The 13976-nt window shown below is 40.6% G+C and overlaps 1 protein-coding gene across 4 annotated transcripts in view; it reads left to right on the forward strand.

Moving 5' to 3' along the window:
* LOC134577628 (protein CEPU-1-like) overlaps positions 1 to 13976 on the forward strand; it is an 844338-nt gene that overhangs the window by 660366 nt on the left and 169996 nt on the right. For all 4 annotated transcript variants that reach the window (XM_063436475.1, XM_063436476.1, XM_063436477.1 and 1 more), the window contains exon 3: positions 9313 to 9545. In XM_063436475.1, the coding sequence (XP_063292545.1) occupies positions 9313 to 9545 (233 nt within the window). The remainder of the gene's footprint in view (positions 1 to 9312; positions 9546 to 13976) is intronic.

Consider the following 13976-nt stretch of genomic DNA (forward strand, 5'->3'; position numbering starts at 1 on the left):
AGTGGTTATGGTTTCGAGTGGAGTGCTTGGAGCCCTTGGTGAGCACTAGGGGCATTCCTCAGCGGAAGGTACCTAGTCGGGGTGCCAGGCGTTCCGTTACAAGGCCTATAGTGAAAATAATACCATCCCCACTGTGAAGCGTGATGATGGCTCACTGATGTTTTGGGGGAGGGGTGAGCTCTAAAGGCATGGGGAATCTTGTGAAAATTGATGGCAAAATGGTTGCAGCATGTTATCAGAAAATACTGGCAGACAATTTGCATTCTTCTGCACAAATGCTTCGCATGAGACGCTCTTGGACTTTCCAGCATGACAATGACCCTAAGAACAAGGCCAAGTTGACCTCCCCGTGGTTACAGCAGAAAAAGGTGAAGGTTCTGGAGTGGCCATCACAGTCTCCTGACCTTAATATCATCGAACCACTCTGGGGAGATCTCAAACATGTTGTTCATGCAAGACGACCAAAGACTTTGCATCACCTGGAGGCATTTTGCCAAAACGAATGGACAGCTATACCACCTTCAAGAACTAGGGGCCACATAGACAATTATTACAAAAGACTGCCCGCTGTCATTGATGCTAAAGGGGGTGATACACAATATTAAGAACTAAGGGTATGCAGACTTTTGAACAGGGGTCATTTAATTTTTTTCTTTGTTGCCATATTTTGTTTTATGATTGTGCCATTCTTTTATTTATTTTTTTAATTCTTTATTTTAGTGTGCAACACAGAAATAACATACAGGCTGGTAGCGCCACAACAGCATCTACTAGCTTAATGCGTTCAAACATTCGTAAACAGCGTCCTGGCATGAGAGACAGTTGCACTTTTTTCTTTTTTAAGTGAAAGAAACAGGCTTCATTATAGATAATAGTATAACACTTGAATAATAGTAATGCAGGCTCTGGTAACGGACGTAAAGTGAAATAAAAAAGAGTAATTGATGCTTAACAGTTAGCTGCGTATATCAAGCTGTATCTCGATGACATAGTGCGTTCTATATCTGCCTTAGGCAGTTGGTCGAGTATCCTTATGCTGCTCTAGTCTATCGTGTATGTAGTGTGGGTACAGATCGCTAGTCAGTTAAATATGCTAGCGTGATTAGTTTAGGTGGTCGCTTAAGTTAAACAGTGTGTCTAAACTGCTATCCAAGACATGCTATGGTCATGTGTGCGGGTCACTCTTTACTGTCTTCTGACGTTGTCAGTTGGTATCGACTGCAAAAGTAGCCACCGTGGTTTGGATCTGCAAATACTATTTGAACGCTATGCATAGTTATAGACATTTGTAGGCAAGTAAAAATAACATAAATTTTAAGATTAATTATTTAGATTAATTATTTAGGTAATCTAAAACATTGCTTCTCTGTCGTATAGTGCCAACACTGCTAGGACAATTAGTCAGTCTAACAAGTGGGTGTATTAAGTATGTGAGCTAAACATAACTTTGTGTTTAAGTAATAACAATATGGTTACCAACAGTAGGTAAGGTTGTAGTAATAACAGACGAGGTATAATAAACATTAAGAGTTAATATAGAAATATAAGGTTGTGGTGCGTGGACAGTCCTTACCCCGTCTTAGCGTTAGAGCCTCCAGTGAGGTCTAGGTCATGCTGTCGTTCAAATTTGGCACTGACTTCGGCTTCCAGGCTGAATAGATCTTCCTTGTGAGTGGGGTAAGTCAGTTCGGAGTCCGCTTCGAGTGGCTTGGGGTAATGGTAGTTGCTGTCGTGTGTCCATAAGGTGAGTGTACGTAAGTCGCCTAGTCGCTTAGGGGAGATGTCATCTCGGTCCGATGAGCAGAGGTTGTCAGGTTCTCAGGGGAGGCAAGATCCCCAGCGGGTGTAGAGCTGTGATTAGGTGCGGGTTGGTTGTGAGGTGGTTGGGGTCGGAGCGGAGGCCCAGCCTAGGTTGTGACCGATGCGTAGGTGATCGGGGTTGCGTTCCTTGGTATAAATGGAGCGCTCTTCTCCGGATCCCAGGGGTACGCCGGCGTGGAGGGAGCTTGGGGGTCTGCTTGTGTGGGTGAGGGTCGTTGTAGAAGGTTATATGAGTGTTTTCAATTTGCATGGGGGTTTTACCTCGGAGAGCGGTGAGAACTGCAGCTTTGTCCGACCCATTTTTGAACTTGAGGATAGTGTCCCTTGTGGCTTTGTCCAGTGCCCCAGCGGATTTCGGGATCCTGAATAGATCCACGGGTGCAATAGGTTTAGATTGGCCTGGGGGTAGTGCGGTAGCCAGCAGGCTCTTGATCGTATGTGACAGTTCAGTCTCTGGGAGCCCCTCCGGTATCCCTCTGACTTTTATGTTGCACCTTCTCCGCATGTCTTCCTGTACATCCAGTCGCCGTTCGAGCGTTCTGTTCTTGTGGTTCAAGTCTCGAATTTCTTTCTGCATCGTGATGATAGTCTGCTGGTATGTTTGAGAGGAGCCCTCCAGTACCGCAATACGGCCTGTCAGGCCCTGCAGCTCTCCTCGTAGTGCAGTTACATCCGCAAGGATGTTAGTCTGCAGATCCGCTAGGAGGGTTTTGAGCACCCCGGTGGTAACCAGGTCGGCATCAGGGTTATTCTTGGGCTTGCCAGGGTTTTGTCACCGGTTTTGGGTCTGGGGTGTACTGGTAGTCCTCGTCGAGGTCTTCCGAGTAGTCTTCGCAAAAGTCTGAGCAGCCTCCGTGAAGCGCCGCCATCTTGGATTCACTTGGGCCTCGTGCCTGCCGCCACATTTACCCGATTGTGAGACCCGGGGCAGGTCTGTCCGGCAGTTGTTTTTTATTTTTGCGACCCATGGCGTGTTAGATGTTCTTGCTTGCGGTTTGTGGTTAAAATGGGGTAATATTTTCTATGTTTCAGCCTTGTTATCGTCGATTTCGGCCCGGAGCTCTTGTGCTGTGCGTCTGCTTGCCTCGGCAGTTAGCGTGCCATTCTTTTATAACGTACAAGTGAATATGAAACCCATAAGAAAAAAAACAAAATTTGTTTTGCCTGCTCATTCATGTTTTCTTTAAAAATGGTTCATATATTACCAATTCTCCAAGGGTAGGCAAACTGTTCAGAACAACTGTATAGCCTTCATTCTACATCTTACTTATAATATATAGCTGTAATTTCAAAAGAATACAAAAGAATACATAGTTTACCGTGAATACAATATTTTCCGGGATCAAACTTAAAGCTCCTGTTTTTGTAGGTGACATTATTTTTGAAAATACCATTAAAAGCTCCGAGGCAGTGAAAGGGTTGATACATTTTTTAGGTTCCGGCTGCATTACAGTGTCCACAAAAACTCTGTGAATCCAATTTAAGAACAGATTACCTCCCTCTCACTTACTTCATTTGAAGCAATTACATGTTAATTTTCATTGAAACTCGCCTAATGCATACCAATCGCAGCTCCCACCTTCCTAGAATATTTTAAGAAATTGCCTGGCTCGGGCGGTATTGAACTTTTAACCCCTTTGCGCTACATCTTGCAGTAGTGGTGGGCTGTCAAGCCGCCACATATAGCTGACAGTTCGCCAAACACCATCAAGAGCAACTCAATAGTATAAAATAACGGGAAATATCCAGAGTTTCATCACCAACTCTTTATAGCAGAACTGAAACTTTATATAAAGACAGGATTGAAAGGGGTCTATTGCTAAGAAAATGTTGTGGATTGACGGCTGCTTTGCAAACATTAAGTATGAATAGCAGAACTGTTTAAAAAAAAAAAAGGCTAACCTTGTTTAGCCCAGCGAATTTTACATCGAACAGGGTTATTCACTAAACTAAGAATTGTCAGAAATTTCAAGTGAATTTAACATTTTACATGTATATAGCCAAAATAGAATCACTGCTGCCTTTGGGAATGTTTCAATTTCAGCTATTTTGACCTTAAATTTGAAAATCATTGAAATATATATATGATATATCTCAGCTCACTATTTAATAAATAAATCCACACGTCTATGGCGGAAACTGATCATTGACTGACTGTACTTTGGCTCCTACATCAACAACTAGTCACTTGTACTAAGATTCTTACAGCATCTATTACTGGACTGTCCTCTGATTCTTCTAGTGTCTATTACTGGACTGTCCTCTAGCTCCTCCAGCATCTATTACTGGACTGCCCTCTGATTCTTCTAGTGTCTATTACTGGACTGTCCTCTGATTCTTCTAGTGTCTATTACTGGACTGTCCTTTGATTCTTCTAGTGTCTATTACTGGACTGTCCTCTGATTCTTCTAGTGTCTATTACTGGACTGTCCTCTGATTCTTCTAGTGTCTATTACTGGACTGTACTCTGATTCCTCCACTACCTATTACTGGATTGTCCTCTGATTCCTCCTGTATCTATTACTGGATTGTCCTCTGATTCCTCCTGTATCTATTACTGGACTGTACTCTGATTCCTCCACTACCTATTACTGGATTGTCTTCTGATTCCTCCTGTATCTATTACTGGACTGTCTTCTGATTCCTTCTGTATCTATTACTGGACTGTCTTCTGATTCCTCCTGTATCTATTACTGGACTGTTCTCTGATCCTTCCAGTATCTATTACTCGACTGTTTTTTATCATCTGTTAATGGACTTTCCCTTAGTTCCTCCAGCATCTGTTAATGGACTGTCCTCTAGTTCCTACAGCATCTATTACTGAACTGTCATCTAGTTCCTCCAATATCTATTACTGAACTGTCCTCTGGTTTCTCCAGCATCTATTATTAGACTGTCATCTGTATCCTCCAGCATCTATTACTGGACTGTCTTCTGGTTCCTCCATCATCTATTACTGGACTGTCCTCTAGTTCCTCCAATATCTATTACTGAACTGTCCTCTGGTTTCTCCAGCATCTATTATTAGACTGTCATCTGTATCCTCCAGCATCTATTACTGGACTGTCTTTTGGTTCCTCCATCATCTATTACTGGACTGTCCTCTGGTTTCTCCAGCATCTATTATTAGACTGTCATCTGTATCCTCTAGCATCTATTACTGGACTGTCTTTTGGTTCCTCCATCATCTATTACTGGACTGTCCTCTGGTTTCTCCAGGATCTATTATTAGACTGTCCTCTGGTTCCTTCAACATCTATTACTGGACTGTCTTTTGGTTCCTCCATCATCTATTACTTTAATGTCCTCTGGTTCCTCCAGCATCTATTACTGGAATGTCCTCTGGTTCCTTCAACATCTATTACTGGACTGTCCGATGTTAACCAGACTGCAAACTATTATGAGTATGTATGATGACATCAGAGTGTGATTTAACCCCTTAAGGACCAAACTTCTGGAATAAAAGGGAATCATGACATGTCATACATGTTGTGTGTCCTTAAGGGGTTAAGGAACCTGTCAATTATCAACATGAAATTAAAGGAAACGGTAGTATGTGCCCCCCTCCAAATTCCACGATTTGCTTTCTTTTGGCTTCTTATCTGTATTTAAGTCTTCCACTAAGACTTTCTTCATTACTTCTCTCTCCCCCTTGCGGGTTGTTGTCTATCAGTTAGATTTTCTCGCTAAGTTTGTGGTGCTAAATGTTGATCTGCTGTAATCATGATGACAATTCCTCATAGAAAGTCTTTAGAACTGATAGAATAAGTCTTGGTAGTATAAAAATGCTGGCGCTGCACAGAGGATTCGGCTTGTAGCTATTAATTTTAGGGGAGGGGGTGACGTTTCTCCCCTCAGCATACAAGCATAATAATATGTCCTAGTAATTTCGGAGGAGGTCACAGCCTCCGAATCCTGCCCTTTGTGTGTTTTCAATACGCTGTGTCTATGAAAACATCACAGATGCATCCGTCTTTGATAAGCCATTCTTTCAGGGCTTAATAGTTATGCAAATGAGAAAGCGAGAAATCTGGCAGAGACCCGGGCAAACGGGACTCCATATTCCCTTTGCTTATTTTTGTGACAAATACAGGCAGAGTCTGTTTTGTTTACTGACATCTTTCCAGAAGGGGAGATTATCTGCAGCCTTCAGTCTAGATCTCGTGGGGCGGCAGAAAGGAGATGATACTGGTATTTAGGCTCTGGAAGGCAGTAGCAGAGAAAACTAAAAGCAGTTCTTTGGTAAATATTAAATAGGTCCAGAGGCCAACTTAAAATCAAGAGGACAGAAACGTGAAAGGATTACTAAAGGCTATTGTTTTGTCCCAAAATTGGGCAGGACTGGTATATTGAGTGCAGAAAAGTATAGTGGGCTATTTCAGCTTTATTGGCCAATATAAATCATTTTAAATAGTCTAGAGTGAATGAGATCATCTGCAGGTCAGTTTACTAGCCAGTGAAAGTAGCCACACTGCATGCTCAGGAGCCATTTAAAGGAACGCTATAGGGTCAGGAACACAAACATGTATTCCTGACCGTATAATGTTAAAACCACTATCTAGCCCTCCTGGACTGCCTTGCGTCCCTAAATATAGTATAATCTTACTTGTATTCAAGTCTGCAGCTGCTGGCTCTGACCTACCTGCTGTCTGCTGACATCATCAGAAGTTGTGGTTCCCCATAGGATTGGCTGAGACTGGCATGGAGGCAGATCAGGGGCAGGGCCAGCACAAGTCAAACACAGCCCTGGCCAATCATTGTCTCCTCATAGAGATACATTAAATCAATGCATCTCTATGAGGGAAGTTCAGTATCTTCATGCAGAGGGTGGAGACACTGAATGTCTTTCACACTGTGCAGCACTGTCCCAGGAAGCACCTCTAGCAGCCATCTGATGAGTAGTCAGTGGAGGTATTACTAGGCTACAATATACACACTGCATTTCCTCTGAAAACAGTGTTTATAGCAAAAAGCCTGACAGGACTGATTCTACTCACCAGAACAAATAAAATAAGCTGTAGTTGTTCTGGTGACTATAGTGTCCCTTAAAGATCCAGAATATTTAGAATCTCATATATGAGGCTCGCTTCCAAGTGTCACTCAGCTCAGCCAGTAGATCTATTTGTTTACCCAATGTAAGTGCTAGGAAAAGTCTTGCAATAATTATTTTTAGGAATTCAGGTCTCATTTCACTATTTAATTTAGTGAATAAACCCCCAAACCTCATAAAGCACCTGCTCATATTTATTTACGTTTTCATTGAGGTACCTCCCAGGAAGCACTCGATGATAGTGCCAATCTATACCTCAAACAAAACAAAATCTAGTGTGTGCGTGTTACTTTATTTTACTTTGTCATAAAGGAAGTTACTGTGGGAAGCCAGAATTGACATGTGTACCTGATAATTGTATTATTTGGAAGGTGTATAAACACCATGCGGTGAACAGTATTTCCGCACTTGAAGAAGACTTTATAGCCGAAACGCGTTTGCTGCGTGTACTTTTACAATTGTGTTTATTTTTTATTATTTCGGGTTACTAAATGGTGGCACGGTCTTCATTTGATGCATTTGTTTTATAGATATGCCCATTTGTTTCAATATTTGTTGTTTTTGAATGATTTACTATTTGTACAAATAAATAATCTATTTTTGTGGAACTCCATACCATCGTGTACCTGCCCTCTTCAATTGGATCCAGTAGCCATATTTGCCCCCTTGAGCCTCTAAGACAGAGCCTGGCACGACTCTGGACATTGTGAGTCAGATTCTAACCCCTACCCGGTGTTATTTTGTGTGATTATATACGGTATACACTGTTATTTTCTTCTGCTTTTATTGTAGAATCAAGAATTTTACATGTGTTTGTATCCCCTTTTTTTTTCTTTTATCTGTTATGACACTTGGGTGTTTGTTTGACACTGGTATATAGTTTATGTTTTAAACTTACCAAAGCCGTACGTATGGCAGAGAGTTTTTTCCACTCTCACTTGAAGTCTTTGCGCGGTTACCTTAACGAGTGATATGTAGGTTGTACAATAATTCAGGTCTCAGCAAATGATCCCTCTATGTGAGGATTGAAGATTTTAGGGCAAGCCATTCTGACCAGCTTGCAAACGTTGAGCCATTTCAAGAATTTAAGAATAAGTAACTTTGTAAATTTTGCCTACAATGCATTCATCCAAAAAATTGCTGAACGCAGAGAATTTCACAGTCGAAGCCAAATCGCATATGAAACAGCCATTTTATTTTTGTCATTTTGGGTGAGAGATAAGGGTTTATTTCAGTGCAGGAAAAAGCCAGATCTATTTTTTTTTTATTTTCCACCTGGAAATTAGACGTGCGCACACTTGTTGAGTTTTACAGATTTTAACCCCCTGGAGAGAAAAAAGAGCTGGAAGTTCAGGCCTTCGATCTGCGAAATCTCCTTTTTAATTTTTTTTTTTTGGGGGGGGGGCTGGGGGTTTAGATTTAGTCCGATAATAACAGTGTTTCCACTCTTTGATGTTTATATTCGTTCTCCACCTGCGCTGTCACCACATACCCCACGCTGATCTCAGCAGAAGCTTCTCTGCTTCATGTGAATCTTTCATCTGCTGCTCATGTCAATCAGGTGGGACAGAACAGAACTTTGTTTTTACTGGTGTCAACTTCCTTCCCTTCCACCTGGTTCATTCCTCTCTCTATTAATGTGCCCGCACCCTGGTTTGGTGGCTCAGACACAGCCCATTTATTAGACCCCTCTCAGGACATCTCTCCTCTACGTGCACCGTGAGTTTTAAAATGTTTAATGTTACTGTACATCACTTAACTTTAGGGTAAAACAAAAAAACAAGTATGGGGAAAAATGTAGTCTACATTCTGTGCTTGTTTTATTCTCTTTGAGTTGTGTTATATTTGGGTTATTTCCTGGGGTGCGGTTAGATGCACAGGTTTATCTTTCAGCCTTTTTGTCCATGGTATATGCTGTTACTTTTACCATCCATAACACGTTTTTCTAGCATTTCTGAGTGATTGCGACTGCTTAGCTGGCAAATTGTCAGTATCCCCTTTCGTAACTCTTTCCTTTTCTGTTAGAATCCATGCTCTCTTTATAAACATTTTTTTTTTATTTCTAAATCTGACCTATGTTGTCCTAATTTAAGAATGGTTCTAGGCTGTGAGTCAGTCTATAATAGTGCTCATTAGCTATTTGGTGAGTACCCAAACAATTGATCCCCCATCTCCCCTCGTAGGAAAAGCCACCCCTTTTTCATGGGTTTCTAGCACCTGCCCATACTCTGATACTGTAAGACAGTGGAGACCCACTAGGCCTTGGGATGTATCTAATTAATGTAATTTATCCCACGTGAATGTGTTTCTGAGCAAATTTTTCAACTAAAGGAAGGGTTGCTAAACTAATGCTATAATTTGAGTTCCTGTAATACAATTTTAAGAACCACTGATGTGTGCTACTCTTTCTCACTATTAATGTCCCTTCTCTCCCTCCTTAGGTGCGCAGTGGACAGCAGAGTGACACGCGTTGCTTGGCTCAATCGCAGCACCATATTATACACTGGCAATGATAAATGGTCGATAGACCCCCGTGTGGTTCTTCTGGCTAACACACAGAGCCAGTACAGCATCGAAATCCAGAATGTGGACAGCTATGACGAGGGGCCTTATACCTGCTCTGTGCAGACTGACAATCAACCCAAAACATCACGGGTACATCTCATTGTGCAAGGTAAGCAACTCCCTGCTATCCCCAAATCAGTTTTGTACTATAAATGTTACATTTTTTTCATCTATTAGTGAATTACATTGTTACATTGTTTCTATCTGCCTGACTTAGAGGTTTACTACTAGTATTTACGATGGCATGGAATATAAAAACATTCACTTTTGTCAGACATCCTGACTGCCAGATAACTTAATACGAAACTTATTGAATTAAAAATTACGCCAGCAGGCATTTTGAATGTTTTTATATATCAGTAATCATGTTTTGGTTGTTTAAATTATTCTTGTATTGACTTTTCTTCCCGAGGGCGAGAAGTTGTATCAAGGATTTATCTCTTCAGCTTCGAGAAGAACAAAATATTTCTATCATACACACATTTATTCATTTAAAATGTCCAAGAACATGGATCCCTAATTTGTACAGTAATTACCGGTACACAGAGCTATAAGGTTTTCCACTAAGGTTTAATAAGTAAGTGTGTTCATATAAATATATATTCATTTGTTTTGTTTTGTTTGATTCTATTTTCCCTGTATTTTATTCAATTCCCAATGTATAATGGAATGAAGAAGAATTACTTTGAAGGTCCTTTTTTAATTCTTTTTGTTTTGTTTTTTAATAGCCTGTTTCAAGCAGGAATTTCTCAAGGGTATATTTAGTGTAGTCATGCATGAATGAAGTGTTATTCTGCTTGTAAGAATGTACAACATTATGATAGCAAATTGGCCCACACAGCCTGTATGTCTTCCACCTTCCCGCTCTACAGAAGCCCTTATTTGACCTGTCATGTTGTCCACATGCATCCCTCTGCTGGGGACCTCGGGGTGTTAAATTCATTTTATATGCCGTAAATGGTTTATTCATAGTACCTATATTATTACTTGGAAACCATGTAGCATTCTTTTGTGCAAATCCACAGGTCAACGTTTTATTTTATTTTTTCCCTGGCGAATGCATGTGCAGCTCTATTATTCTTACACAAACCGCACTACGAGTTTTCTTTTTATTCATTGACCTGTGGTAGAATTTACTGATAATCTGCAAAGGCAAGTGTTTCTGCATTTCTTTTGTCTGCCCCCACTTTCAAAGCCGCAATTTCCGACCATGTTTACAACAAGAAATAGCAGTAAAATAATACTTTTAACTGTAACATCCAGACATATTTCACACTCGCTGGGGTAATGTACTGTACGTATGTCCTGAAGATCTGCTGAATATCCTGTGCATTATTCATTGTGTTGCAAGCGTTTAGATGATGTAGAGGATACCACACTCACACTTAGTAATCCAGGTGCTTATCAGGGCCAGGGTTGGCAGATAAAATAAATGAGGTCCGGGCACTCAGGATTGCTGCATGAAGGCTGCTTTATTGAAACAAAAAGTGCAAGCTTGATAAAGGCCTGTGTGTAGGCCGAAACATTGCACTTTTTCTTCCACTAAACCTGCCTTCTTGCAGCAACCTTGAGTGCCTGGACCTCATTTATTTTATTTAGATGATATGGGAACATAAGAAAGGACAAACCATAATGTCAGACCCAGGGGCAATTTGGCATTTTTTTTACTGTGTTTACTGTGTGGCACTCGCCTTACTGATATTGAAGAAGTCATACTTCCCCATTAGCAATATTAATTTCATGCATATTCGGATGGCATTGATCGACTCAGCGTGTCAGATTTTGGGTTGTCTTGTCAGGTTTTTATAAGTAAATTTGAAATCGCGGTCTTTTTTTTTTTTTTGTATGTCAGAAATATAGCTTTGCGGGTTAAAAATATATTGTATAATACTCTCTGGGTCCGCCCACTTCCAGGTAAATCTCTGGCCCCATCTCCAGTATTTAAGCATTTTGTGAGATTATATCTCACTTTGTCTTGCACCATTTTTACTGTCTTTCTTCCTTAGTTATAGCAATTCTTTCCCCCAGCTGTAGTTTTTTTATTTTTTTTACCTGGGCAGGTACATACATTTTTATATGTTGGAAACTGCTATAGTTCCCCATCACAGATTTAGTCGACTTTAATTTTGGTGAGAGATGCTCTGCAGATCCTGGCGCTGACCCCCTTTTGATGTTTTCAGGTGTAGTTTTAATCCCATTAAAAGAGCCGAGCTGAAAGGAGCACAGGAAATCACATGGAGAAATCGCTAAAGCTGTATCTGTACTGTTTATCAGTCCTGGAACCCCCGAGGCTGCCCCAACCGAATTGTGCTTGTTATTACAATCAGTCGCGGCTTTGTTAGACGGCAATAATTTCCCACTTCATCCCGAGCTGTGTTAATCTCCCATTTCGCAGCAATTGTTTGCAGCTTAATTACCTGGTCAGAGGAGCCTTGCATCTGAGTCGTGGAGGTGGAAGGGGTGGGGGCTGGAGGGAAAAGGCGCATAGAATATTTGGGGAGACAGCAGGAGCTGCATTGATCTTAGCCATAGTCTGTCCCGTGCAGATAAGGAGAGTTCTGGGGGAATTTCTAAACTTCCTTACTGCTGAGATTCACAGAACATTCTAAAGCTTTAATCTGCAATTTTCTTTTGCAAATTGAGCTAATGGCTTAGAGACAAGGAACTGAATCACGCACAATCTCTATGCAGCTAAGGACCGTTTAACCGCTCCCACTCTGCTTGGCGGCCATTTATCTCATGCCATAGCTGAGGATTTTGTTTTCGTTCAAGAGTGGCATAGTCATGTTTGATGTATCCACAGGTTTTTTGAAATGACTGTTAAACAGTTTTAGAGGTAATAAGACATTATGCCGTGTAAAGTCTTTTTATGGGAAAAAATGAAAAGCAAGTGTCAACACAATTAGTGTCTGTGCTTCTTTCTAAAATGCTCGGTATTGGATATGGGCGCCGTGAGATAAATGTGTCAAAATGGAAATCTGGTCTTATTGAAGTGCAGGAATTTTTTTGTAAAAGATGTTTAAACATCTTAAACCTGCTCCGTGCAGACTGACAATCAACCCAAAACATCACGGCTACATCTGATTGTGCAAACGTACACCGTTCTTATGTTTCCATAGCACCGTAATCCCCTAACCATTTGTATATTGCATTATTTGGGATATAACGTGATAATAAAAATGCAGTTTTTTTTTAATTTTTAATTTGGTTTCCATATTTTTAAAGAGGGACCATCACTTCTCTGGGAATTTCACCATTGAAAATACATGTAAACTCGCTTATACATTTTTATTAATCTTTTTTTCATGTACTGCTCCATATTCTGCTCCATTTTCATAACAAATGTAGCAAATGATGTCACAATCTAGTTTGGACCAGGCAACACACTTTCTCTATGCTGATTACCAGGTGCAAAAGAATTCCGACACAGGATTATTTGGCCTTTAGATAGACCAATATTGCACGGACATGGTTAAATAAATGTTATGCAACAAATTGTCCCAGAATTGCTCTGTATATACAAAGTGCTCTGTCATAAATCACCATGGAAACCAGGGGATTATTCTGATGATTTATTTATCTTAAAAAGTTTACCTGATTCTTCTTGGTGTAACCTTCAAGCAGGTGAATCATGTACTTGCCCAGTTTAGGATTTTTCCAGACTTGGTCAAAATTCAAAACCAAAAAAAAGTTCAGGACATAATTTTCTATCTGACCTCTGTGATGACGTTTCAGGTCAATGTTTTCTTGCTAGCAGGACCCAGCCCGACCAGTGTCCGCTTTACACCCAAATGGGGGAGCAGAAAACGCCACCTGTTCCCCTGAGCCATCCATTCCAGATAGGATTCTGTGTGTATACCATCTGCCTTCCAGCAGTGCTAACCCAATATTGTACTCTTATCTATGTTGTATTCAAGTTATTTTGCATTTGTTTTCCTTTTATTTACTATCATTTTGTTTGGCTGGTATATATGTTGCATTTATTGCTATACTTTTACATGTTTGTGATTCTTGTTTTCCAATATTGATCTGAAATATATTTGAATAATGCATCTGACACATTATCTGTATGCTGCTAGAATTTATTATTATTTTTTAAAAAAAGGTTTATTTTACTGTTTTTTTTGTTTGTTTGTTTGTTTTTTAGTGTGTCTTCCATCCCTCTACACAACTTGTTTCAACTTATTGCGTGGAATTCTGTGTTACAGGTACCCCAGAGCGTGGTTATTTTAGGGGTACCCCATATCTCAGCGTATGGCCTTCTAAGTTGTATGCCCTGCTGAGCTAGTGTTGGGAAGCTGGGAGAAGTCCCTCTTTGTTTGATTATATGGCTTCCAACTCATTGTTTTCTTTGTCTTTTGTTGATGCGTTTGTCTCTTTGGTGTTGCTGACAAAGAACGGTCCAGGATGGAGGGAGATAGCTCTGAGAAAGATCCTTATCACCATGTTTTACTGGAACATTCAGCAAGGCTTGTCTCGATAAGCAGCTTCTCCATAGAGTAGCCCAAGTCATTCTTCCTCTTTTCATCTTCCTTTCTGT

The sequence above is a fragment of the Pelobates fuscus genome, chromosome 11 (genome assembly GCF_036172605.1).
Source record: "Pelobates fuscus isolate aPelFus1 chromosome 11, aPelFus1.pri, whole genome shotgun sequence".
In the NCBI taxonomy this organism is placed as follows: domain Eukaryota; kingdom Metazoa; phylum Chordata; class Amphibia; order Anura; family Pelobatidae; genus Pelobates; species Pelobates fuscus.